The sequence below is a fragment of the Camelina sativa genome, chromosome 2 (genome assembly GCF_030686135.1).
Source record: "Camelina sativa cultivar CO46 ecotype springtype chromosome 2, ASM3068613v1".
In the NCBI taxonomy this organism is placed as follows: Eukaryota; Viridiplantae; Streptophyta; class Magnoliopsida; order Brassicales; family Brassicaceae; genus Camelina; species Camelina sativa.
The window spans coordinates 1,724,678-1,747,621 of NC_141881.1; the positions used below are offsets into that span (position 1 = coordinate 1,724,678).

Here is a 22,944-nt window from a genome sequence, read left to right on the forward strand (position 1 = left end):
CGTGAAGATAAAGGTGATGATGCTACAATATGTTTCTTGCATACCTAAGCTATTTCTGTGTGCAAAATTATTGTTTGTATGGTTTTATGTGGCTAAGTATATCTTTTTCGTGTTGAACGTTCAGCTTCTGTTGCAGAAAAAACTACTTCCATGCCCATGCCCATGCCTGAAGATAAAGATGATGCTAAAATATGTTTCTTGATTACCTATTTTAGTTATCTTTTCCGTGTTGAAGCTTCAGCTTCTGTTCCTACTTCCATGTCCATGTCTGAAGTCTCTGACCGTATTAAAAAGTAAACTTCTCTTTGTTTCCTTGTCAATGTATTATCAGACTACTAAGTGTGCTTTTGAAGTCTTTTTGTCTCTGATAACCACAAAACTGTGCAGGCTTGTAAAGGATATGAGTATATACACACAAGGGAAATTGCCGGAAGATTTTATCAAATTTACCAAAGAGGAAAAGTGGGTTAGTTTATTGAAGTTGACTCAACCAGAGAGTTGGTCAATTAATGCCATGTACAAGGTTACAACCATGTTTGCCTCCAGTAGCAAAGCTGGACTCTTCTTTAAGCATTTTCTTCTTCCTCGGGTGAGAGAGGATATCAGAAACCGCAGAAAGCTACACTTTCTACTCTACCAATCCTTGAAAAAGACACTGTTCAGGCCCAAGGATTTCTACTTGGGAATTCTTTTTCCCCTGTTAAGGTGTGTTTGTTTTTGCCAGTCGTATCAATTTATTCTTTCTCCTTATGATCATCCATTTTCTAAAATTACTTGCATCATTTGTACTCCAGTCCGGAAATTGCACCCAAGATGAAGCTAGAATCATAGGAAGTATGATACAAAAATATACTATTCATGAAAACTTCTCAAGGTATAGCTTCTTTCTCAAAAATTTTGCCATATTATCAAACACACGAATAAAAAACAGTCTCATGATTCCTGTTAATGAACTGCAGTGCTGCCTTGGTATGTTTGGCGGAGTTGAAATTTTGTGGCGAAACATGGTAAAACACGCAAGCTAACCTTACACTTTACATATAGATTTTGTGCGTCTTTCTTTGGTTATATTCTGTTTTTGTGTGTGTGTGTGTGTGTGTGTGTACAGTTACTTCATGAAAGTTATTCTGGACAAGAAATATGCACTGGCGTATATGGCGGTCGATGCGGTCACTGCTTACTTCTTGAGATTTCATAAGGAGACGAGAGTTATGCCTGTTATTTGGCACCAAACACTTCTTTCCTTTGTCCAATGGTAAGTAAGAAAGAGTTGTTCATTTAGTCATTGGAACCAGCTTTAACCTCTCTCATGGTAAAAAAACCTCTACTTTTTTGCAGTTACAAGCATGAACTAAGAAAGGAAGATAAAGAGAGTCTCAGAAGTCTACTTGAAAAACAAAATCACAAACTTGTATGACACTTCTTTAGTTACTTAATGTCATCTAGTAAAAATCTTATGAACTTTTTTTTTTTCTTATCTAACCTTCCTTACCATTACAACAGATTACTCCTGAAATTGTGACAGAGCTTGATAACAGCAGAAACCGCGGCGAGAAGTTTATTATTTCGGCTTCAGCTCCTACAACACATAAGCCGATAAAAGAAGACTTATTTGACATGCCAGAAGTTCCAATGGAAGAAGACTAGTGATCAAATTGTGTGAAACTGAGTGACCGAACCTTGTTTTGTTATTTTTCCGCTTTCTCTTTAAACTTTCAAGAACGTCCAACCATAATACTTATGTATTTTGCTTCAAGAAATATACAAATTCTCTGAAATTTGATTATATGTCGTCTAGATACGATCATAAGCTAATACACGATAGTTTTAAAGACAAAAAGCACATACCTTCTTGGTTTAGAATTATGTCCGTATCCTTAAAAGACCCGAGCCTCTATATACATACGCATGTATGGGGTTATACAGCGAATGTTATTTCTTTTTTTCTTCTTATGTTGAGAAAGAAAATGAATTAGACAACAAAACGAACAACACTCTCTTATCTCTCTTTCTCTCTGTACATAAATTTATAAATTAAAGGACCAAAATGAGATAAAAACCGAACAAATCCCTCTTCCTCTCTTTTGTTTCTTCTACATGAAGTAGCTCAACGACGTCTTCTTCCTCGATCCTCCTTCCCCGTACAGCTCATTCCATTGCTGAAGCTCGTTCATGTTTGATGAGTCTGAAGAAACACTCGCACATACCTACATGTTTTTGATTATATATTTTAGCCCTCTTTTCAATTTATAATCACAATGTTAAACTCATTAGGTTCTTTGGGTATTTTGTCTGGACTCACCTGATCATGGGCAGCCTTGAAATCATTCATTGTCAGGGGACGAACGTCTGTGCAGCTATACAATGGTGGTGTGGGACGGTTCTCTGCATGAGCTGCAGTTTTCTCCTGTTGTCAAAACAGGGATCAGTATATAGATGAGTTCAGTGAGTAAATTAAATGGCCTTCCGATTCAAAGGAATGCGCATTAAGTCAAAAGACGAACCTTCTTTTCTTTCTCCAGTATTTCTCGGATTGGAAGATGTGCTGCGGTCACACACAGATTCTGCAACCAAATGAAAATGTGAGTGTGTTTTTACAGGGAAGGAGATTGAAAGGGAGCAAGAGGAAAAACTGGAGACCTTTAAGTCACTTCCTGAGTACCCATCTGTCATATTTGCTATAGCTTCTAAGTCAACATCTGGTGCTATATCTTCTTTTGCTAGAATAACACTCAAGATCTTTGATCTGTTCGTAGCATCTGGAAGATTAACCATCAATCTGCATAGAAGTAGTAGTATGCCGGAGAGGCTCAGCAATGGTTGCAATATGAGGTAAATTCTTCAAAAGTAACAGAGAACAGAGGCTGGTCTTACCTCCGGGGAAGCCGTCTAATAACAGCTTCGTCGAGGTCAAATGGTCTGTTGGTGGCAGCGAGTACCAGAACTCGTTCTCTATCCTTTGTTCGTAAACCGTCCCAGTTTATCATGAATTCATTCTTCATCTTCCGCATAGCTTCATGTTCCCCTGGATTTTCACGCCTTCCCAACATGCTATCAACCTAAATAATGTTTATCCACAATCATCAGATGGAGAAAGTACATAAAAGAGCTTGACGTCGGAGGAGAGGAGAAACAGAGAACGCTTTTTAGTCACTTCAAACATACCTCATCAACAAAAATGACACTTGGCGCAATCTTGCTTGCTAAGGAGAAAACAGCTTTCACGTACTTCTCTCCCTCACCAAACCACTGCAAAAGCATTTATCGCAAATGGTCAATTACTATCTCTAAAAGAAATGAGATCGCTTTATGAGAGATACCTTTGAAGTAATGCTGGACATTGAGATATTGATGAAGTTTGCGCCAGCCTCAGTTGCTACTGCCTTTGCCAACATCGTCTTCCCAGTACCAGGAGGTCCAAACAACAGTATACCTTTCGTAGGCTGTATTAAAACAATAATATATCTGTTTGGTTCCAGTAAAGTGGGAGCAACAAACATATATGAAAACGTATACAATAAAAGGTACCTTCGTTAGCTGGCCTTTGTCAAACAATTCCGGTCTTTGAAGAGGAAGCATCACCAACTCCTTCAATGTGTCTTTCACATTTTCCAGGGCCCCAATATCATCAAAGGAAACACCTATATCGCTAGGTGGAATGACATCCGACAAGAGTTTTTTCTCGAATTCGTTCTCAGTAACAACATCCTGAAACAGCATAGCGAAGAAACTCTTAACGCCGGAAAATCCTATGCACTAGGTAGGCAGATTGGGAAGAAAGAGATCATGTTACATAATATTACCTTCAGAGACTTCTTTAAACTCTTGTTTTCGTTCTGAATCCCATGTAACATCTGCAGGCCATACGCAATGCTGCGAAATGTGCCAAAATGTTATTTATAAATCTAAATTAATCTAAATTGTACCTTAGCTACTGTATCCCACAGCCTATAAAAGAAAGCTCACCTTTCTGCAGAGATAACAAGCTTGTTGTCTTTTACTGTAGGGTCTTTACAGTTTATAAGATGGTGACCGTACGCCCAGCCAACCACTTTTTCTACACCTATTAACAAAAGTTTTGGTTAGTCAAATGACGGCTTACTAAGAGACAGCATAAAGAAAGAATAAAGCAAGTGAAAGAGGCTTACTTTCAGATGGAAGAGTTTGATCTTTGATGGACAAGGTTCCAAGGTCAGGGCAGTCAAGTCGGTTTTTGGTGAGGACCTGTAACCATCATTAACAAAGACATAAGCAAAAGACAAAAACAAGAAAAGGAAACCAGGAACAATTGCAAAAGGATTCGATTAGAAGATGCTCACTGCAAGGATGCTGGTTATATTAGCCTGAACCTTCAAAATCTCTGTGTCACGTTCGAGTTTCTCTTTCCAGTCCAAGAGCAAAGCTTCATCCTGTGTATGTCTTACGAGCATAAGAAAAAAAAAAAAAAAAAAAAAAAAAAAAAAACAATAGACAAGAAGAAATGAGTGAAGGCATCAACCTGAGGTAACTGGATGGCGATTTTGTTAGGAAACAGTCGAGTTATTTGTTTCATTGATTTAGGCGTCTCTTTGCTTCTATCGTGCAGTTTACCAAAATTATCCTGCAGATAATATGAACCATCATTTTCAACATCTACAAAGGACCTAAGATGACTATGATGAACCTTACCATTCAAGATTGAAAAAATTAGGTACACTACAATTTCGAGAAAAGAAAATAATTCAAGATAAGTCAGGTCATCATACCGGGAATGCAAGATCCAGTAATGCTGTCTGGTTGCCACCAAACTTAGTAAACAAGAAACCTCCAGGATGGGACTGAAAATGAACCATTAAACCTCTAATTAACTATACATATAAACAAATCAAAACCAACAGAAAGATACCAAAAGAGAAATAGAGAAGATTAGATAAGTTTCTTACTTTCTCCTTTCGGCTGTCCAACTGGGTTTGTGAGGCCATGACAACAATATTTTCCGGTAAAGTCTCGAGCTTGCTCTTCAAAGTTGCATACACATCACTGTTCCCCACGAGAGATTTCTCAATGTCTTTCAGGAACAATATTAATGACCCTCCTTCACTCTCACTATATGCGACCTATGATACCAATGAAGAGGTTAACAATCACGTAGCTATAAGCCATAAATGGTACTCTACCATAACTTGAGTTATGAAAAGTACCTCAAAGATTTCATTAACAGCAAGTTTATCAGCATCATCGCTAGAAGAACCATCTAACCGAAGTGAACTAGCTGCACACAAAGAAAGATATTAATAAAAATCACTTTCTAAGTAAGGTAGAGTTGGAAATAACAACCAGCCAATTACCAGCACAAAAAAACCCATGTTCTTCTTCGCAGAGACCACCAAGATCATTGCCATCTTGTACAGGCCTATCGAATCTAATCCCAATTTTTGAAGCAGAGTTGTCTTCAAATGCAAGGAGTACTTTTCCCTGGGAACCCATAGACGGTCCCCTATATTATATAGCAGAGAAATAGTAAGATTTAAGTTCCGAATACAACGTTTACAGCAGATGTGAACACAATACCTTAGTGTGCCTTGAAGAGAAGAAACTGCAGAAGACGAAGGACCTGCAAACCTTACTCGGTCACCTAAAAATAATTAAAGTGCTTGTTCAATAAAACAGAAAGAATGGTACATAAATAGAAGGTGAATAATCAGATGATTAAAAAAAAAAACATCATGCCTGCTTTGAATGTGTAACTTTTAGAAGTTGCAGTTGACACTTCTTGCTTTGGTAAAGCCTGAGAGCTTAATGTTGAGCCACCTGTTATATCAGCATCAACACTTGAAGTTGGTTTCTTATGCTGCAATGCTTGTGCAGCCTGAACAGCTCGTTTAGCAAGCATAGATAGCTTTTCACGCCTAGAACCTTCTTTAGAAGATTCAGCTTCCCTGGCTGGTGATCCCTGAATCCATCGAAAAACAATAGAAAATTTATAACTTCACATATATGGATGTTGAAAACAATGTCGGAGTTGGCACTGTGACACGTATAGCATCAAAGCTATCTGGGACCAAAAGACAGCACTACCAGTTAATACCAACTTGCTTAAGATGACAAATATTTTAACAAATAAAACAACAGATACTATTTACACTAGTAGTAATATAAGCTGTCACATCTCCTGACTGGTTTATTGGGATTTATCTTCTTTTAGAATAATCTTTTTGGATCCATGTAACTAGGTATATAGATCCTGTTCATGGAACTCATTTTACTCTCTTGTAAGTGACTTAGGTCTGTCAATAAAAGAAGCACAAAAGAAAAAATAAAGAGGAGAAGATTACCCCAGGCAACAAAAGAGAGTCAACAATCATCAATTTGGCTCCAAAATTTTTAGCAAACGCTTTTGCCAACATTTCCTGATATATCTCAGAGCCTAAGAATATTTTATAAGGTGAACATGGTTAGAAAAATAGTTATCTTAAACCTTATGTATACTAAGGTAAACCTGGCGGAATGGACACAACAAAAAGTAGAAAGACTGCTGATGAAGCCTCATACCTGCTGGCCCAGAGAGTAAGATACGGGGACAAGTTGTCGTCAAGTCTGATCCATACTTTGCATACTTGTTTCCACCGTTCATATGGACAAACATCGATGTTATCAAAACATCCTTTGTCATGGCACTGAGACAATATATATTTTAGCTATATAAATCCTCAAAACATCAAACGCAAGATGTGTGACAGAAATGTAACATAATATCTAGCAACCATACCTTAAATAATAAGGGAAGTTCTCAAAAGAAACTTCTATGTTTTCAGCATTAAGTACTCCTCCTCGCAGACTATCCTTAAACGCTTGGCGTCTAGTCGATATCGTCGATGAAAGATCAAATTCTCTAAGGAATTCTCTCACTTCCCTTCGTTCATCCAGCAATTTGGAGATACTGCCCCTTATATCAAATGAAGAAGATTCCCCCAGAAGATGCGTAATTGGTCTAATTTCAAAACCAGAACCAGGAACATTTCCACCATCAGCTTCTTGAAAAGGATCCAATCCACTGCCATCGACATTCAGATTCTCATTGGCAGTACAAGAGGTTGAAGCAACATTTTTCTCAACAGCAGCAATAGCAGCTTGGTCATTGTTACTATCAGCATCGTTCATCTCAGTATCCGAGATGCAATCATTGCAACTGGAAGGTACCACAGGAACCTCCGGATTTTGCTGCCTCTTGGCAGCTTTAGCAATTGGCGGTAGAAGATGGAAGTTGCGGTACTTAGATAGAGATGCCAATATAGAGGCCCCATCAACAGCTGAGGAGTCTCCTGCTCTTGTCTCGACATGAACCCCTTTCATAGGGGAACCCCGAGCTTCACATATATTCAACGAAGAAGATCTGTCGGGAGCAGCTAGATTTTCATCTTTAATAGGTTGAAATATCTATAAAATGGTTAAGAAAATTTTACCAAAAGCCACTGAATTGAAATGACAAAAACGTTATAAATCAAGTAGAATGAAGCGATAACATTCCAAGCAACTCCAAAAAGGATACATAAGAATGTTTCGCAGAAACGCTGAAGACAACCTCGTCACCACCCCTCAGATTAACACAAGCATTTTTCTGGTAACACTTGCCATTGACCTGAACAAGAACTCCATTCCCTATAATCTCCAGGGATGCAACTGTTGGACCACCAGGCTGCAAGGGACTATGTAAGCAAAAGACTTTTCCACACTTTTGGCCAGTAAGAGCGAATAACAAATGGGATTACCTCAGACTGCTTCAATTCACAAAGGGTGGCAGGCATAGATTGGTCTTTGATAGATAAATCGCAACCCCGGCGTCCAACAGTAAACACAGGGCTTCTCATGATACGGTGAGGATTCTGACATAGCAAAGAAACACCGTATTATATAGTCAGAACAAAAGAACTAAAGTCACAAAAAACAAAAGAACATAGTGAACCAAAACAAGGCAAGAACTAGACATGCAGACAACAAAACTCTGAAAAAACAAATCTTTCCTTCAAAAATTCCACTTTTCGAATATTAAGCGCAATTCGCAGACTTTTAGACAATACACAGAAGTGATCACGAAGTTTGACTCACCAGAGAATACTGAGAAAGTAGCTTCGCCCATGGAGCCTTTGAAGCACGTTTCTTAGCCGCCTTTGATTTCTCAGCATCGGTCGCCACTTCAGCTTAGATCCAAAAGAAACACCAAAACATAAGAAAAGGAGATTACTTTAGGAAAAATTCACATCGTGGATGGAAGAAGTGAAAAAAAACCTGCTATGGTAGGAGTCGCCAAGACTTGGACTTGAGGATTAGCGTCGGTTTCAGGAGAGTTCTCAATCACCGGCACATCAGTTGGAACAGGCTTCTCCGCATCCATAGGCTGTGGATCAGAGGATCCAAGTTCCGGCTCTCCAGATTCCGATCCAGGATCCGAAGCTGGTACTTGATTCTCGATCGGAACCTCGCTCGCTGAAGAGGAATCAGCCGGTTCAGCCGTCGCCTAGGGTTTCCAAAATTCAAAAAACAAAATCAGATCCCCCGGAAAGAGAAACAAAACCAGATTCAAAATCAAGAAGCAAAAAGAGAAGGGAATAATTAAAAAAACCAATCTTGAATAAAGTACGAACAGGTTCAAGAGAGGAAGCAGCAGCGGCATCGATCTTGACCTTAGATCGCTTGTTAGGCCTTGGAGATGAAGACGCTTCAGGGGAAGAAGAAGAAGCACAGAAACGCTTGGAAGCGGAAGAGCTACGTCTCGTCTCAACCATATCTCTCACGACCTCCCTTATCTTTTCTCCGCCTTGACTTCGCCTTGATCCAAGAAGAAGAACCGCTTTGGTTTCTCCCGAGAGAGAGAGAGAGAAGAAGAGAAGAGAGAAGAAGAGATTAGAGATAGGAGAAGGAGAGAGAGAGAGGCGAAATCGAAAACAATAAAAATCAGAGAGATTTCATGTAAATGATTACTGAGAAGGTCAATTTATATAAGCTGCATACTTTTTTATTTTATTTTATTTTTTTATCTGTGCGTTTAATTTACATTACGGGTCAAATTTATAAATACACCTGACCATATTCCTCATTTTATAATTAATAATTTTAACAAATCTAAATTTTGGATCAATACTGTTGCTGCTATGCGATTTTCCAGATTTTAAGTCGGCATGTATAAAATTTTTAGTCAAAATAAAGAAATTATTTGTAAAATTTAATGTTATACATTTCTATTTATTGTTGGATAATATAGATATTTGCATACTTACTTTGTTAATAGATGTAAATAAGTACATTATATACATATATTTTTGATATTAATTTTAGTATGTAATTTAATTATTTTAAAATTATAAACGTAAACGACAAATTGAATCCATAATCGATGAATACACTTCTCGACAAAAAGTAAGATTTTACATTATAGTTTTGTAGTTTTGCATATTATATCTAATCTATATAACGACTATTTTGTTATCCATGATTTTTTGAAAGTAAAATAAATGCATACGACAAAAAAATCTTTTCGTTGTTTTTAATTAATAAATTTTAGAAAATTGAGTAATTGTTGGTATAAAATTCCAAACTTTTCAAACAAAAACAAAAGCACATATATATATATATGCAAACACACACACACACTATATCAATTAAACAATAATACTTGTACACATTATAGGCTATAATTTATAGCTGATTTAATATTTAAAACAAAATTCCTGAATTACATTAGTTATTTTTGGTAGAGCCTTTTATAACTAAAACTACTGTATGTGGTGAAACCAAGTTGGATAAAATATTCTGATATGGTATAGTTTAGTTGTGGAGAATAATGTATTTAATAATGATTTCCTTTTTTTGTTTTAGAAAAAAAAAAGTTGGCATTTTATATAATTGTCCAAAAAGAGAAAGAGAGAGTTAGCTCCCCCGCTTGGGCAATACAGAAGCACGTATCTGACTATCTGTACAGATAAGGAGGTAAGATTCTACTTGCCTTTTTTTAGGAGATTGACTCCAAAACTGGTCAAATCTTTAACTTTACCACATCAAAACACACACACTCACTCACAATTTTATTATGGTCAAACTCTCTCTTATCATTCACTTCACTATTTACACGACCAAACCATACCATATATAACAAAAAAGGTAATTTTTAAAAGAATGCTCATAACATTCAAACTCCTTATAATAATGTGTCCTTTTCATATATTTTACCACAATATTTTATTTACTATAAATTCTGTTTGAGTGTGTATAACTATGGGGAACAAAATATTGGTGAAAAATCTTATACAAAATTTTAAAAGACAAAAGAAGAACAAATGAAGTAAAAGAAAAAGTCAAACTAAATCACACAAGTCCATCGAGGAATCCTTAAGAATAGTGTATATATAAAAAAAAAACAAATCAAGAATATTTGACCAAGAACATGCAATCGTAAAGAATCTTTTTTAAAGACGAAAAAAACCGAACCGGTTAGTTCGCAGCTACGACACAAACATATGTACGTTACGATGAATGACAAAACACTTGGGGGTTCGGTTTGTCTACCGTCGGTTTCAATAGTTGGGCACGTGTTCGCGTTCGCACGAGTCCAGTCTCCTAAAAAGTCTTCTGACTATACAAACCATGCATGCTTCACCACGTGACCTTTTTTGTATTGAGTTTTAAAAGGCGGTTACTTTTTGGTTTTCGAGGTTAATAAGGCTGAAATCTAATGGCGGTTATAATGTGAATGTTAATGGCCTTTTTTTAAGGAAAATAAATAAATACATATGAGTGGCTTTTTATACATCAATGTTTTTTGCTTCCTGACATTAAAAAAAAAAAATACAAAAAATCTAGCGCAACTCTTTTTAATTCATTTTCAAAATTGAATGTCTACCAGGCTAAGCTATGATTTTTTTTTCTTATAACTTTTTAAGGAAAATATGATTTAGCTTTGTAACAAAAAAAAAATATACATATATGTGGATGGATATATATATTCATCACATCTAACTTTATAAAAAATACCACAAAAATCTAGCAAATTAATATAGTTCTTTTTTTTTAACAACAAAAGAATTGACTTAAACAATCTAATTGGAAAAAAATAGTTAACATATGTAATCACATGTGGTTAATTACGAACTTGTCGTACTAGTCGGTCTGCAAGTACATTTGCATTCCTAGAAATTAAAGTTAACGAAAAACTTGAGAATTCCTCTATATCCACCTTGATGTCATCGAGATAGGCAGAGAAAGCCGGCCAGTCAACCGGTGAAGACACCATCTTCACCAAATCTGAGTAGTCTGTGAGAAAAGCTATATCTCTGAAGTCATGTCCGATCATACATTACAAAACCCACACAAAGGCTTCAACCTCAGCATGAAGTGGCGAGAGACTTCGCCGAAAATTTGAGGCACCCATGAGAGGAGGAGAATCTTGTGACGACATACACACCCAGCCTGCACCGGCAAATTTGTCTTTGTCCTTCCAAGAACCATCAACAAAACAGCGGAAACCAGTGTACACAGTAGGAAGAGAAACACATTCCCGCACCAAACGAGGTTTGGGACGTGTTGGAGCCATAATACCCTCCTCGTCCTCAACCTGAGCCACAGACCAGACCGTTGCCTCACTGGCCGCCAACTGCGCTATTTCGGCCGGCTTTTCCACCTCATTTTCGAATAGCTTCGCATTCCGCGCTTTCCAAATGTACCACATGAACCATGAAAAAGTTATAACCTGAGCCCCTGGGTTTTATGCCCCAAGAAAATGATCCACATTTGCAAACACCGAGGCTGTGGGAAATTAATATAGTTCTCATAAATACACTAAAAATGAGTTTTTTCCCAATATACCACCTTTTTTGTTTTTTTTTTTAATATTTTTTTTTCCAAAAATACCGTAATTAGATTTAGTGTTAATATTAAAAACTAATTCATACCCCTAAAAACTATACTCTAAATCTAAAATTCTCAATCCAAACCTAAAAAAAATATCTAGACGGGAAGTGTCTTTAGTCAAGTGGTTACAATACCACATTTGTGACCGATTCCACCAGAGTTCGACCCCACTAAATCGTGTTATTTGCGCAATAAGTTAGCTATGAATCAGACATTATTGATTCAATGATGATAAAATAAAATATATCTATACTATACAAAAATCATTTTTTTGGTTTGTGGTATTTTTGTAAAAAACTTGAAATATTTTGTTTTTGGATTTATTTTTTAAGTATGGTATTTTGAGGAATTTTAATTTAATTTAATTTTAAAATTAAATAGTTACTAAGTTATTTTTAAAATTAAATATTTACCAACTTATGATTTTTTTTTTTGTAAAATAAGCGGTAAGATGTTACAGAATAATAAAAAGCTGTAGGAAACATCGTGAAAGTTGTAAAAAAATCTAAGAGTAAAACTTTTGATAATACTATTAGTAAAGTTTTTGTGATTGGTATATTTTAAAATTGTATATTTGTAAAGTTTTGTAAGCTGTTACCAATGATACACAATATGATTCAGAAAAAAAAAAACTTATAGATTATAACAAATAAAATTTAATTCACTGGTTTAACTCGAAAGACCAAATTACTACCACAAGGTCTAAGAACTTCACCGACTTAAAACTAAGGGTAATTCTGTCATTTTCGATAACGAAGAAAAAAATTGACAGAGATAAAATTGTGTATTAAATCAATTTGTGAAAAAGGGTGTCAATTTCCTTAAGCCCTAAACCCCATTGTTATCTCCTTCTTCACAAGTTTCGTGAGAAAAAAGTTTGAAGATTTTAAACAAACTAGCAGCAGTGTTGATGGTAGCACCAGACCAATCTTCGTTTTACGCTTCGAAGCAATCAGGTTTTTTTTTTTTTTTTTTTCATCCTTTTTAAACCCATCTTCTTCTTCTTCTTCTTCTTCCGTCGGGCCAGTGTCGTTTACTGGAACAAAGGAATTTTATTTTTTGATCGGAGAGAGATATTTTTCAATTTTTTACAGGTCGAAATTGGGCTTCCGATGTTGCCAACGGTTGTGGTGGTGACGAGGTTGGGGTTTTGAGTAGTGTTAAGGGTTTTAAGACATCGTCTCTGTCTTTGGCGGGAAAATCGGAATGTTGCGATGTCTCGGGTCAATCAATTTCTCCAATGACTGAGAGTGTTGCGGACGATTCTGTTTCTTTTGAACCAGATGGAGAAAGAATTGGGGTTAAAGAGATTGAAACGGTGAGTATTGATGTTGAAGAGAAGGAGGTTGTGAATGATACTCTAATAGTTTCTTATGAAATTGAGAAAGAGGAAATTGGGGAGAGGGAGAGTGAGAACAAAGTAAGGGGTGTGGAAGAAGCCAATGGAGTGAATTATGGTATGCCCTGTGATGAAGTGAAAAGGGCAGATGTTTTAGTGTCTGGAACCAAAGAGGAGAAGTGTCTGTTTGATGATATAGTCGATGATGACGACAATATTGATCAGGCTGTAGAAGAAGAGGCTGTGAAGTTAAGAAACTTCATTGTGGACTTATTAACCGCAGAATCTCTGCATGTTGATGTGGTTGATAAGACCACCTTGGATATTCAGGAGATTGTTTCTACACCTGAGTGTAGCGCTGAAGACTTGAAAATCGAACATGCTTCTTCTAGAGAAGGTGTTGATGGGTCTGAAAGTGATGAAGAAACTCCAGAGATGGTATTTGGGAGTTCAAAATCTGGAGAACAGTTCTTGAAAGAGTTGGAAAATGTTTTCACCGATTCTGATGAGGAAGTGGATACGGATGATGACGGTGAGGAGAAAACGTTTGATTCTGCAGCTTTGGCTGCGTTTCTACAGGCGGCCACCAGTGCAAGTTCAGATGGTGGTAATTATACCATGTCGCAGGATGTAATGAAGCTTTTCTCTATGGAACCTCCAGCTGGTCTAGGTTCATCTTTAAGACATCGTCAATCTGCAGCCCCACTTCCCAACCGTTCCAACATCTTTCCCAGTCTAAAAGTTGCAGTGAGTGAAGAGAGTGAGATTAACTTGAGCGAGGAAGAGAGAGATAAGTTGGAAAAATTGCAGAGTATGCGTGTATCATATTTGCGTCTAGTGTATAGGTTGGGGCAGTCTGTAGAAGAATCAATAGCAGCAAAGGTTCTTCATAATCTTGCATTTCTTACGTTGAGGCATTCTGGTCATTCATTCAGTCTTGATGCTGCAAAGAAGATGGCTATGGAGTCTGAGGCTGAGGGAAAAGAAGATTTAAATTTCTCTCTAAACATACTGGTCCTTGGAAAATCTGGAGTAGGAAAAAGTGCTACGATAAATTCCATCTTGGGCGATCAAAAGGCATCAATTCATGCATTTGAACCATCCACCACTTCGGTTCAAGAAATTTCTAGAACGGTGGGTGGTGTCAAGATCACAATCATCGATACTCCGGGGTTAAAGTCTTCTGTCATGGATCAAAGTGCCAATTCCAAAATATTGTCTTCCGTGAAGAAGGTAATGAAGAAGTTTCCCCCTGATGTGGTTCTTTATGTTGATCGTCTAGATGCTCAGAATAGAGGCTTGGACGATATGCCCTTGCTAAAGACGATTACTGCTTCTCTTGGTTCATCCATATTGAAAAACGCCATAGTCACTTTGACACATGCTGGCTCTGCCCCTCCTGATGGCCAATCTGGTACTCCTTTGAGCTATGATGTGTTTGTACAACAGTGCTCACATATTGTTCAACAGTCTATTGGACAAGCCGTTGGTGACTTACGTGTGATAAACCCACGGTTAATGAATGAAGTTTCTCTTGTTGAGAACCGGGAGGGAGTGAAGGTCCTCCCGAACGGCCAAACTTGGAGACCTCAACTGTTGCTTTTGTGCTACAATAAGAAAGTTATTTCAGACGCAGATTCTCTATTGAAGCTTCAAGAAGAACCATTGGACCATCGTAAGATATTTGGTTTCCAAGTTCGACCATTGCGCCTCCCTAACTTGTTGTCTTGGCTGTTGCAGTCTCGTGCACATCCTAAGCTCCCTGCAAATGAAGGTGTTGATTCTGATATTGACATTGATGATGTGTCTGATTCTGAGCAGGAAGATGGGGAAGATGACGAGTATGACCAGCTGCCACCATTTAAGCCTCTTCGAAAAACCCAACTTGCAAAACTCTCAAAGGAACAGAGAAAGGCATATTTCGAGGAGTATGATTACCGGATAAAGCTCCTGCAGAAGAAACAATGGAGGGAGGACTTGAGGAGGATGAGAGAAATAAAGAGAAATGGGAAGAAGAAGAAGAAGGTAGCTGAAAGTGAGTATTATCATTATGAAGAAGAAGAAGAAGAGGCTCCACCTGCATGGGCTCCTCCTGTTGTATTACCTGATATCGTCTTGCCACCGTCATTTGACAGTGATCAGTCAGCTTATCGTTACCGTTCTCTTGAATCCTCTTCCCAGCTTATTACCAAGTCAGTGTACGACTCCCAAGGCTGGGACAATGATTGTGGACTTGACTGTGTTATCGCAGAAGGGAGCCTTGCGGTAGCTAAACGGTTCCCAGCCGCAGTTACTGCCCAAGTGACAAAGGACAAGAAAGAGTTCAACATCCTTCTAGACTCGTCTATCTGTGCTAAGCACGGGGACAATGGATCCACCATGGCAGGGCTTCTTATCCAAGGAAGCGAGCAACTAATGTATTTGTTGAAAGGAGAAACCAAATTCAAAGACTCAAAGAGGGGGAAGATGACTATTGGAGGGTTAGTTGCATTCATTGACGGGAACATTCCTTTTGGTTTTAAAATGGAGAAACAGATGGCTGTCGGGAAAAGACTTGTCCTCGTGGGGAATGGAGGGACGATGCGGTCGTCACAAGGAGGAGAAACAGCTTTTGAAGCAAACATCGAGGCCAGACTTAGAGAAGCTGATTTTCCAATTGGACAAAACCAATCTCATGCGGGACTATCTCTAACCATGTCGAAAGATGATTTAACCGCCACAGCCAATGTACGGTCTCAAATCTCTATAGGACGACAAACAAAGTTAACAGGTGTTGCAAGTCTTGACACCAAGAGGACTGGGCGTTTCAGTGTCCGAACCAGCAGCTCAGATCAGTTGCAGCTTGCCTTGATGGCCATTCTTCCTCTTGCCATGTCCATCTACAGGAGGATTAGACAATCTAAAGAAACTGACAATGATCTTTAGGATTTAGTGTACTGTATATTTGGTGTTACTAATTCATATATTTATTAAGAGAATCTTACTAATTTTCTAATTATGTTTTTTGCCAAACTTCGATTGAAAAATTCATTATTATATTAAAGAGATGGGCTTTTATTGGATTTCATATTATAAATAACGAGAAGGAGCCCAAAGAAATAACTCAATAATGGACGATGATGAAGCAGAGAATTTGAGAGCAGCTTTTGGAGATTCGTCCGATGACGACGATGTCGTAGATGAAGCAATCGGAGATACGAAGGTGTGGGAGCGAGTGGAGGAGATCAATGGATTATGGCTCTGTAGAAAGTTTCTCTCTATCGCTCATCAGTCTGTTTTGCTCTCCGCCATTCTCAGCGGTAGGGTATCTTTTTGGGCTCTTCTTTGGTTTCCATATTCTAATTCTTGTTCGCTAAATTTTGTTCGTTTTTAAAATTTCTTCAGAAGGTTGGTTCGTTGAAGAATCAATTAACCAGGTACCAAACCTCAGTCATCTGTTTCGTTGATGTGCCATGATCTTACTGTTCTTTCCTTGGTTACTTGAAGGCAATGTTAAGGGTTTAGTTTCTCACTGTAGTTTAGAAGAAAAAAAATTGGGACGCTCCATGAGATTTGGTATTTAGGTGTGATGCTTAGTATGAGATGATGATACATAAACAGAGAAACTTAAGCTTCTTCTTTTTTTTTTTGTGTTTTTTTTTTTTGGGGAAGGCGATGAGATTTGGTAATCTCCCTTCATGGGCAATAGAACTATCTGATCTCATCCGTGAGACTGTAGAATCTGTTGATCTTCGACTGTTGCCTTCTGATTTGCTGTGGAGAGAACCTCTGTTCGACCAGCTTATTGTCAATTTATACCAACCAGGTGAGGTACGTCATGTTTCACTTCTTTTCTAGAGGAACCAATAGATAACGAGCAGCTTGTTACCGTTTCGAAAAAGAGATAGATGATTTATTCAGACATGTTTCATACAATTTAGAAGAAACCAATAGAGTAACAACTTGTTATTGTTTCTTGGTGCGTTACAATCAAATGGTTTAAGAGAGTTTGCACAATTAGTGAAATCATTAAATCAGTCAAAGACAGCATTAAGATGCCAAATGCAAAAACAAAAACAAAAACTGAATGATCTTATAATGGGATATTGCAAAAGCTAAAAGAACCAACAGAGTAACAGCTTGTTAAGGTTTCCTGGAGCGTTTCAGTTAGATTGTTTAAGAGAGTTGCATAATGGGTGAAAACAATATCAGTCATGGAATATTCAGACATTAGATCAAACATAATATGACAAGGCAATATTCTTTTAACAGGGGATTTGTGCACATGTTGATCTGCTGCGTTTTGAAGATGGAATTGCCATTGTCTCTCTGGAATCACCTTGCGTGATGCGGTTCAGTCCCGCAGAAAAGGAAGAACAAGAAGAAGAATACGTAGATGTGTTGTTGAACCCGGGATCTCTTATTCTCATGTCTGGAGAAGCTCGGTATCAGTGGAAACACGAGATTAATCGAAAGCAGAATGGGTTTCAGGTATGGCAAGGAGAAGAAATTGATCAGAAACGAAGAATCTCCATTACCTTGAGAAAGTTATGTCAAGCTTAAGGGTGTTTGAAGCTGATTTTGATTCATTATCTAGAGGACATCGATTTGTAACTGTTATTAGTTGATAAGAACTATAATGTTTAGACTAGTTGGTAATCCATTCCTCATACCTTACAAGTTACAATGGTTAAGTATTTTATTGTTATCAACTTTTTTGTTGAAAATTGTTTTCAAATATCGTATCATAGGAAACGATATTTATATGGGTCCCTATTTATATTATATATATAGTCTGATAATTTGAAGTAGAAATTTTTTTTTTTTTTTTTTTTTTTTTGTTAATGGGTATTCAATTTATAAAATATAATGTCCAATGGGCTATTTCCGGAATAGGCCCATTTACAATTATCCCAAGGGTCCAACTCATTTACAGTTAACCAAAACTAAACCGATGGAACAAAACCGGCCGGGTTCACAAACCGAACTTAACCGGGGGCCGTGAAACTCTAATTTGCAAAACGAAAAACTCGTTTGCAGCCGCCGCCCATACTTGCGGATACTCAGCCGGAACAGGATCTCCGGTGAGCCTGGACGACGGTAGCCGAACAGAGATGGTGATCCAAGATCCGTTTGCCATCCTGCCACCGTAGAGCCGTTTTGGGAAGGAGGAAGAGATCCGATCTGCCTTTCGTCGAGGAGGTTTTCACGCTCAGTCGTGAGAGAAAAGAGGCAGCAGGGAGTAGATGAGCGGACCTTCGACGGTGGCTTAGCTCCGCCGAATCGGAGACTACCTCCCCTATCATAACCGATCCCGTGAAGCCTCCAGAATCTCCAATCCTCCGATCTATCTACCTTCTTCTCTCGTTCGTCGCCGTGAATCTCCCTCTTCCGCTCCGCGTAGCAACTCCTCCGGTAGAGCTCTTATCGGCGGCGTCTTGCGGATTCTTCTCCTCTCCACCGCTCCCTTGATTTCGTCCATCAGCCTCGCCGGTAACATGCAAAGAGTCACGAATGAAGAACTATGGGCCGAGGGGTCCTCGCTGTCACCGGAATTGATGGAGGACCCAGATCGGAGCACGAGCTTGTGGTCAGAAAAAGAAGGATCTGGGGAAGAGAAAAAATCACCGCGCGTGACTCTCACTCGCTCGACTTTTTCTCTTTGAAGTAGAAATTTTCGATTAGGGTACTTAACTTTAGTTTATTCCCTAGTTTATAATATAAGAGAATTATTGTTTGACAAAAAAAAAAAAAAGAGAATTATTGATAAAAATGGTGATATAATGTAAATTATGTAACATAGATCAACATGTACTATATAATTTTTATTTACAATTGTAATTGAGCCTTTTCTTCTGTATATATATCTGTTGATTTTTATTTTTTCTTTTTCTTTTCTTGTATGTACATAGTGAATTCGTTTATGTTTTTATGGGTCAAGTGTAATAAGAGATTTCAACAGTCATATATACAAGTTTTCTTTTTCTTTCTCCTGTCGTTTTTTTTTTTAGTTATGTATATATAGAAAGAAACTTTGGCAAATATAAATGAAGTTAAAAAGAATGAGAGCAAAATTTAAGAAAAAATATACAACAAAACAAACTGGTAAATATTTTTATAATTTTTTGTTCTAAAACAAATTCATTCCTTTTCTAATTAAAAATATATATACACACAAATTATCAAATCTTAAATTTTGTAAAAAAACTACTTATAAAATCTTAAATATGGTTACATATCAAAAAATAATTAAAAAAAGAAATCAAAGAATAATAAATTCAAACAGAAAAAAAACTACTAACCTCTAATTAGTAATTTAACTAACTGAACAAGTTGAAAATCTTTTGCTATTTATGCTCCTCTTTCTTTTCAACTAGTTTTCTATATATAAATATACTTCATAAAACAACACTATTACGATTTTTTTCCACTAAAACTTCCAAAAAATAATAAAAATGACGAGTTGACTTTTCAACGATGTTAGATTTCTAGTTTTTTTTTTAAAAAATTATACTTCATCTGTCTCACAAAGATTAATATTTTGGGATATTTTCTTGTCCCACAAAGATTGATGTTTTGTAGATTTTAAGAAGTAATCATTGAAAATATTTAAATTTTGACAGAGGGAGTATTTAACAGATCTATAGCTGCATCAACGGTCAAGATCATTGATCACAAATCACACGCTCTTAAATTTCGCCACGTGTGAGAAACACTACTAACACAGCACTACCACCACCGACAATTAAGTGAAATCGGACAATATTAACTGTCATGTCCAAAAACACAAAATCTCTTTCTCTTTCTCTTTCTCTTCCTCTTGGTTGTAGTAAGTAAAACTTTTGATTAAATTTTTTAACAGCGTTGTTTAATCACAAATTCGAATCTCTTACATTAATGGAAACTCAGATCTTCTCTTAATAAACACACAGAAGCACAGATCTTTCACAGAAGAATCTCATAAGAAGAAAGAAAGAAAGATGAATGAGAGGTGTTTAGGAGCTTACCGGTGCCGGAGAATCCAAAGAGCTTTCCGCCAATTAAAGGTAACGATCCTCTGCCTCGTTCTTACCGTAGTCGTCCTACGCAGCACGATCGGCGCCGGTAAATTCGGTACTCCGGAGCAAGATCTCGACGAGATCCGTCAACATTTCTACACACGCAAACGAGGTGAGCCTCACCGTGTCCTCGAAGAAATCCAGACCGGAGGAGATTCTTCCGCCGCCGGCGGCGACGGTGGTGGTGGTAACTCCGGCGGGAGTAATAACTACGAGACGTTTGACATCAACAAGATATTCGTTGACGAAGGTGTTGAAGAGAAACCCGACCCGAACAAACCTTACACTCTCGGACCCAAGATTTCAGATTGGGATGAGCAGAGATCTGATTGGTTAGCTAAGAACCCTAGCTTCCCCAATTTCATCGGACCTAACAAGCCACGTGTTCTTCTGGTTACTGGTTCGGCGCCAAAACCGTGTGAGAACCCTGTCGGTGACCACTACCTTTTGAAATCCATCAAGAACAAGATCGATTACTGTAGGTTACACGGGATTGAGATCTTTTACAACATGGCTCTTCTCGATGCCGAGATGGCTGGTTTCTGGGCCAAGCTTCCTTTGATTAGGAAGCTTTTGTTGTCACATCCTGAGATTGAGTTCCTTTGGTGGATGGATAGTGATGCTATGTTTACTGATATGGCCTTTGAGCTTCCATGGGAGAGGTATAAAGATTACAACCTTGTGATGCACGGATGGAATGAGATGGTTTATGATCAGAAGAACTGGATTGGGTTGAACACTGGGAGTTTCTTGCTTAGGAACAATCAATGGGCGCTTGATTTGCTTGATACTTGGGCTCCTATGGGTCCTAAAGGGAAGATCCGTGAGGAAGCTGGTAAGGTTTTGACCCGTGAGCTCAAGGATAGACCTGTCTTCGAAGCTGATGATCAGTCTGCTATGGTTTATTTGTTGGCTACTCAACGAGACGCTTGGGGTAACAAGGTAAGAACTTAAACTTGTGAACTTGATTCCATTTTTAGTGTTGGTTGGTTTGATGTGGGAAAAACATTCTAAATTAGGAAACTTTAGTCTACAACGTCGCTTCATCACATACAGATCGTTTTGTTTTGTTTGGCTAACAAATCACAATGTGAGTTGCTTCTAGTCAGTTTATAACATCTCTATCACATAAAGATCATTTTTGTGCTCATAAATCACAATGTGAGTCGCATCTTGTCGGTTTTTAACGTCTCTTCATCACGTAAAGATCCTTCTTTTGCTTACAAGTAACAATGTGAGTTGCATCTTGTGGTTTATTATGTCTCTTGATCATGACAAATCACAATGTGAGTTGCATCTTGTGGTATTACACATTTTGTGTGAAGTGTATTCTTGAAGTAAACTCAAATCTTTGCTTGGTTTGGGGGTTTTGTTGAGCGACTCATTTGAGCTGCTGCATATATTGTTGTAGGTGTACCTAGAAAGCGGATACTATCTTCACGGTTACTGGGGGATTCTCGTGGACCGATATGAAGAGATGATAGAGAACTACCACCCGGGTCTAGGCGATCACAGATGGCCATTGGTGACTCACTTTGTCGGTTGCAAACCGTGTGGGAAATTTGGTGATTACCCAGTGGAACGGTGTCTAAAACAAATGGACAGAGCCTTCAACTTTGGGGATAACCAGATTCTGCAAATCTATGGTTTCACTCACAAATCTTTGGCTAGTCGCAAAGTCAAGAGAGTGAGGAACGAAACTAGCAATCCATTGGAGATGAAAGACGAGCTTGGGTTGCTTCACCCGGCGTTTAAGGCGGTTAAGGTACAAACCAATCAAGTTTGAATCTGGAACTGCGTCTAGGATTTGTGTTCTGTTTCTTGCAATATTTATGTCTGGTCTTGTGTCTTTTTGCGTGTTGTTGTACTAAGATGGATGATAAAAAGTATTGTGCAGAGACATCAGTTTATTCTTTGGTTTTTACTTTGGTCTCTACGTCTAGAGAGTTTTTCTATATCGAAATCAAAATGTTGCCCTTTCTTCTTTGTAATCCATTATTAGAACTTGAGATTTTGTAGCTTCATGGATCAATAATCTATGTTAATTCAAGAACATTTCTTTTTTTTACCTGATCTCAATCTTTTTTTGTCTGATTTCAAATTTAAGTAAATTTATAAAAAAACAACTATTGATTTTTTAGTATACAAAATGTAAAAATTTAATATTGAGTTGGTATAGTTTCGAGATCATGTTCGCAATTCTTTTAAGAGTTTGATTTCAGAACATAAAATGTGGCATGTGGTCAGATTCATTTGCAGTATGGGGGGATTTTAAAAAGATTTGTTGTGTCTGAATATCTTTAATTGCTCTTAACTAAATAAATAATTAGCAATTTTGGATTACGAACGTACAATCGGGCTATTTTTAGGCCTTATAAAAGCCCATTAACATGTGGAAACGATAATCTCGGCCTGATTGTTGGAGTCCATGATATACAAGAATCCAAATCAAAAATGAAAAATCATAGATAATGGTTGGAAAAAAAAATTATTTAAGGAAAATATCGTGTGGCCAAGCAATTTCGGGTTGGAAGAATCAACAAAGATACAAAAAAGATTTATTTTCTTTATAAAAACGCAATCTCAAATGTTATCTCGTCTTTTGGTTGTTGTTTGTAGGTGTGTGTGTGTGGTTTTTTGGTTTTTAGTAAAGAAAAGATATAACAAAACCCTCATTCTGGTGACTTT

General features: G+C 37.6%; 5 protein-coding genes across 7 annotated transcripts; 3 read left to right on the forward strand and 2 right to left on the reverse strand.

Annotated features, from left to right (window-relative positions):
* Positions 1–1,825: 1,825 nt before the first annotated feature.
* LOC104714166 (uncharacterized) lies at positions 1,826–9,020 on the reverse strand. 2 transcript variants are annotated; one of them, XM_010431448.3, is made up of 27 exons: positions 8,622–9,020; positions 8,266–8,494; positions 8,086–8,177; positions 7,749–7,862; positions 7,529–7,675; positions 6,749–7,416; positions 6,532–6,656; positions 6,315–6,406; positions 5,710–5,932; positions 5,551–5,614; positions 5,328–5,476; positions 5,181–5,251; positions 4,923–5,096; positions 4,746–4,817; positions 4,499–4,600; positions 4,320–4,409; positions 4,149–4,224; positions 3,967–4,063; positions 3,804–3,873; positions 3,529–3,708; positions 3,321–3,443; positions 3,166–3,249; positions 2,875–3,059; positions 2,641–2,779; positions 2,505–2,564; positions 2,303–2,407; positions 1,826–2,207 (listed from the first exon to the last, which is right to left on the reverse strand). In XM_010431448.3, the coding sequence occupies exons 1-27, from the start codon at positions 8,760–8,762 to the stop codon at positions 2,094–2,096; spliced, it is 3,786 nt and encodes a 1,261-aa protein (XP_010429750.2). In that variant the 5' UTR covers positions 8,763–9,020; the 3' UTR covers positions 1,826–2,093. The 2 variants fall into 2 exon arrangements, with proteins under 2 accessions (XP_010429750.2, XP_010429758.2); XM_010431456.3 differs by having other exon boundaries at positions 8,661–9,018.
* Positions 9,021–11,326: 2,306 nt separating this feature from the next.
* LOC147948086 (uncharacterized) lies at positions 11,327–11,698 on the reverse strand. The gene has a single exon (XM_087493010.1). It carries the CDS (start codon positions 11,696–11,698, stop codon positions 11,327–11,329), a length of 372 nt encoding a protein of 123 aa, XP_087349136.1.
* Positions 11,699–12,687: 989 nt separating this feature from the next.
* LOC104747161 (translocase of chloroplast 159, chloroplastic-like) lies at positions 12,688–16,203 on the forward strand. Its single transcript, XM_019229569.2, has 2 exons — positions 12,688–12,836; positions 12,975–16,203. The coding sequence occupies exons 1-2, from the start codon at positions 12,791–12,793 to the stop codon at positions 16,142–16,144; spliced, it is 3,216 nt and encodes a 1,071-aa protein (XP_019085114.2). The 5' UTR covers positions 12,688–12,790; the 3' UTR covers positions 16,145–16,203.
* An 82-nt stretch (positions 16,204–16,285) lies between these two features.
* Positions 16,286–17,925, forward strand: LOC104714182 (uncharacterized protein P8A3.02c). Of its 2 annotated transcripts, none has more exons than XM_010431467.3 (4): positions 16,286–16,518; positions 16,604–16,635; positions 16,871–17,029; positions 17,471–17,925. In XM_010431467.3, the coding sequence occupies exons 1-4, from the start codon at positions 16,329–16,331 to the stop codon at positions 17,759–17,761; spliced, it is 672 nt and encodes a 223-aa protein (XP_010429769.1). In that variant the 5' UTR covers positions 16,286–16,328; the 3' UTR covers positions 17,762–17,925. The 2 variants fall into 2 exon arrangements, with proteins under 2 accessions (XP_010429769.1, XP_087335773.1); XM_087479647.1 differs by having other exon boundaries at positions 16,289–16,518; positions 16,871–17,024.
* Positions 17,926–19,945: 2,020 nt separating this feature from the next.
* LOC104714198 (xyloglucan 6-xylosyltransferase 2-like) lies at positions 19,946–22,320 on the forward strand. The gene is made up of 2 exons (XM_087464591.1): positions 19,946–21,198; positions 21,668–22,320. The coding sequence occupies exons 1-2, from the start codon at positions 20,179–20,181 to the stop codon at positions 22,040–22,042; spliced, it is 1,395 nt and encodes a 464-aa protein (XP_087320717.1). The 5' UTR covers positions 19,946–20,178; the 3' UTR covers positions 22,043–22,320.
* The last annotated feature ends 624 nt before the right edge of the window (positions 22,321–22,944 follow it).

What these genes read in the sequence shown, in the direction of transcription:
- LOC104714166 (XM_010431448.3), bottom strand. Translation starts at nt 8,762, where the DNA reads ATGGTTGAGACGAGACGTAGCTCTTCCGCTTCCAAGCGTTTCTGTGCT. An exon ending in GTGAATTGAAGCAGTCTGAG is followed by an intron (nt 7,676 to 7,748) that starts GTAATCCCATTT and finishes AGTCCCTTGCAG; the next exon opens with CCTGGTGGTCCAACAGTTGC. An exon ending in ATTAGACGGCTTCCCCGGAG is followed by an intron (nt 2,780 to 2,874) that starts GTAAGACCAGCC and finishes ACTTCTATGCAG; the next exon opens with ATTGATGGTTAATCTTCCAG.
- LOC104747161 (XM_019229569.2), top strand. Translation starts at nt 12,791, where the DNA reads ATGGTAGCACCAGACCAATCTTCGTTTTACGCTTCGAAGCAATCAG. An exon ending in TTACGCTTCGAAGCAATCAG is followed by an intron (nt 12,837 to 12,974) that starts GTTTTTTTTTTT and finishes AATTTTTTACAG; the next exon opens with GTCGAAATTGGGCTTCCGAT.
- LOC104714198 (XM_087464591.1), top strand. Translation starts at nt 20,179, where the DNA reads ATGAATGAGAGGTGTTTAGGAGCTTACCGGTGCCGGAGAATCCAAAGA. An exon ending in GAGACGCTTGGGGTAACAAG is followed by an intron (nt 21,199 to 21,667) that starts GTAAGAACTTAA and finishes ATATTGTTGTAG; the next exon opens with GTGTACCTAGAAAGCGGATA.
- LOC147948086 (XM_087493010.1), bottom strand. Translation starts at nt 11,698, where the DNA reads ATGTGGTACATTTGGAAAGCGCGGAATGCGAAGCTATTCGAAAATGAG.
- LOC104714182 (XM_010431467.3), top strand. Translation starts at nt 16,329, where the DNA reads ATGGACGATGATGAAGCAGAGAATTTGAGAGCAGCTTTTGGAGATTCG. An exon ending in TTGAAGAATCAATTAACCAG is followed by an intron (nt 16,636 to 16,870) that starts GTACCAAACCTC and finishes TTTTTGGGGAAG; the next exon opens with GCGATGAGATTTGGTAATCT. An exon ending in ATTTATACCAACCAGGTGAG is followed by an intron (nt 17,030 to 17,470) that starts GTACGTCATGTT and finishes TTCTTTTAACAG; the next exon opens with GGGATTTGTGCACATGTTGA.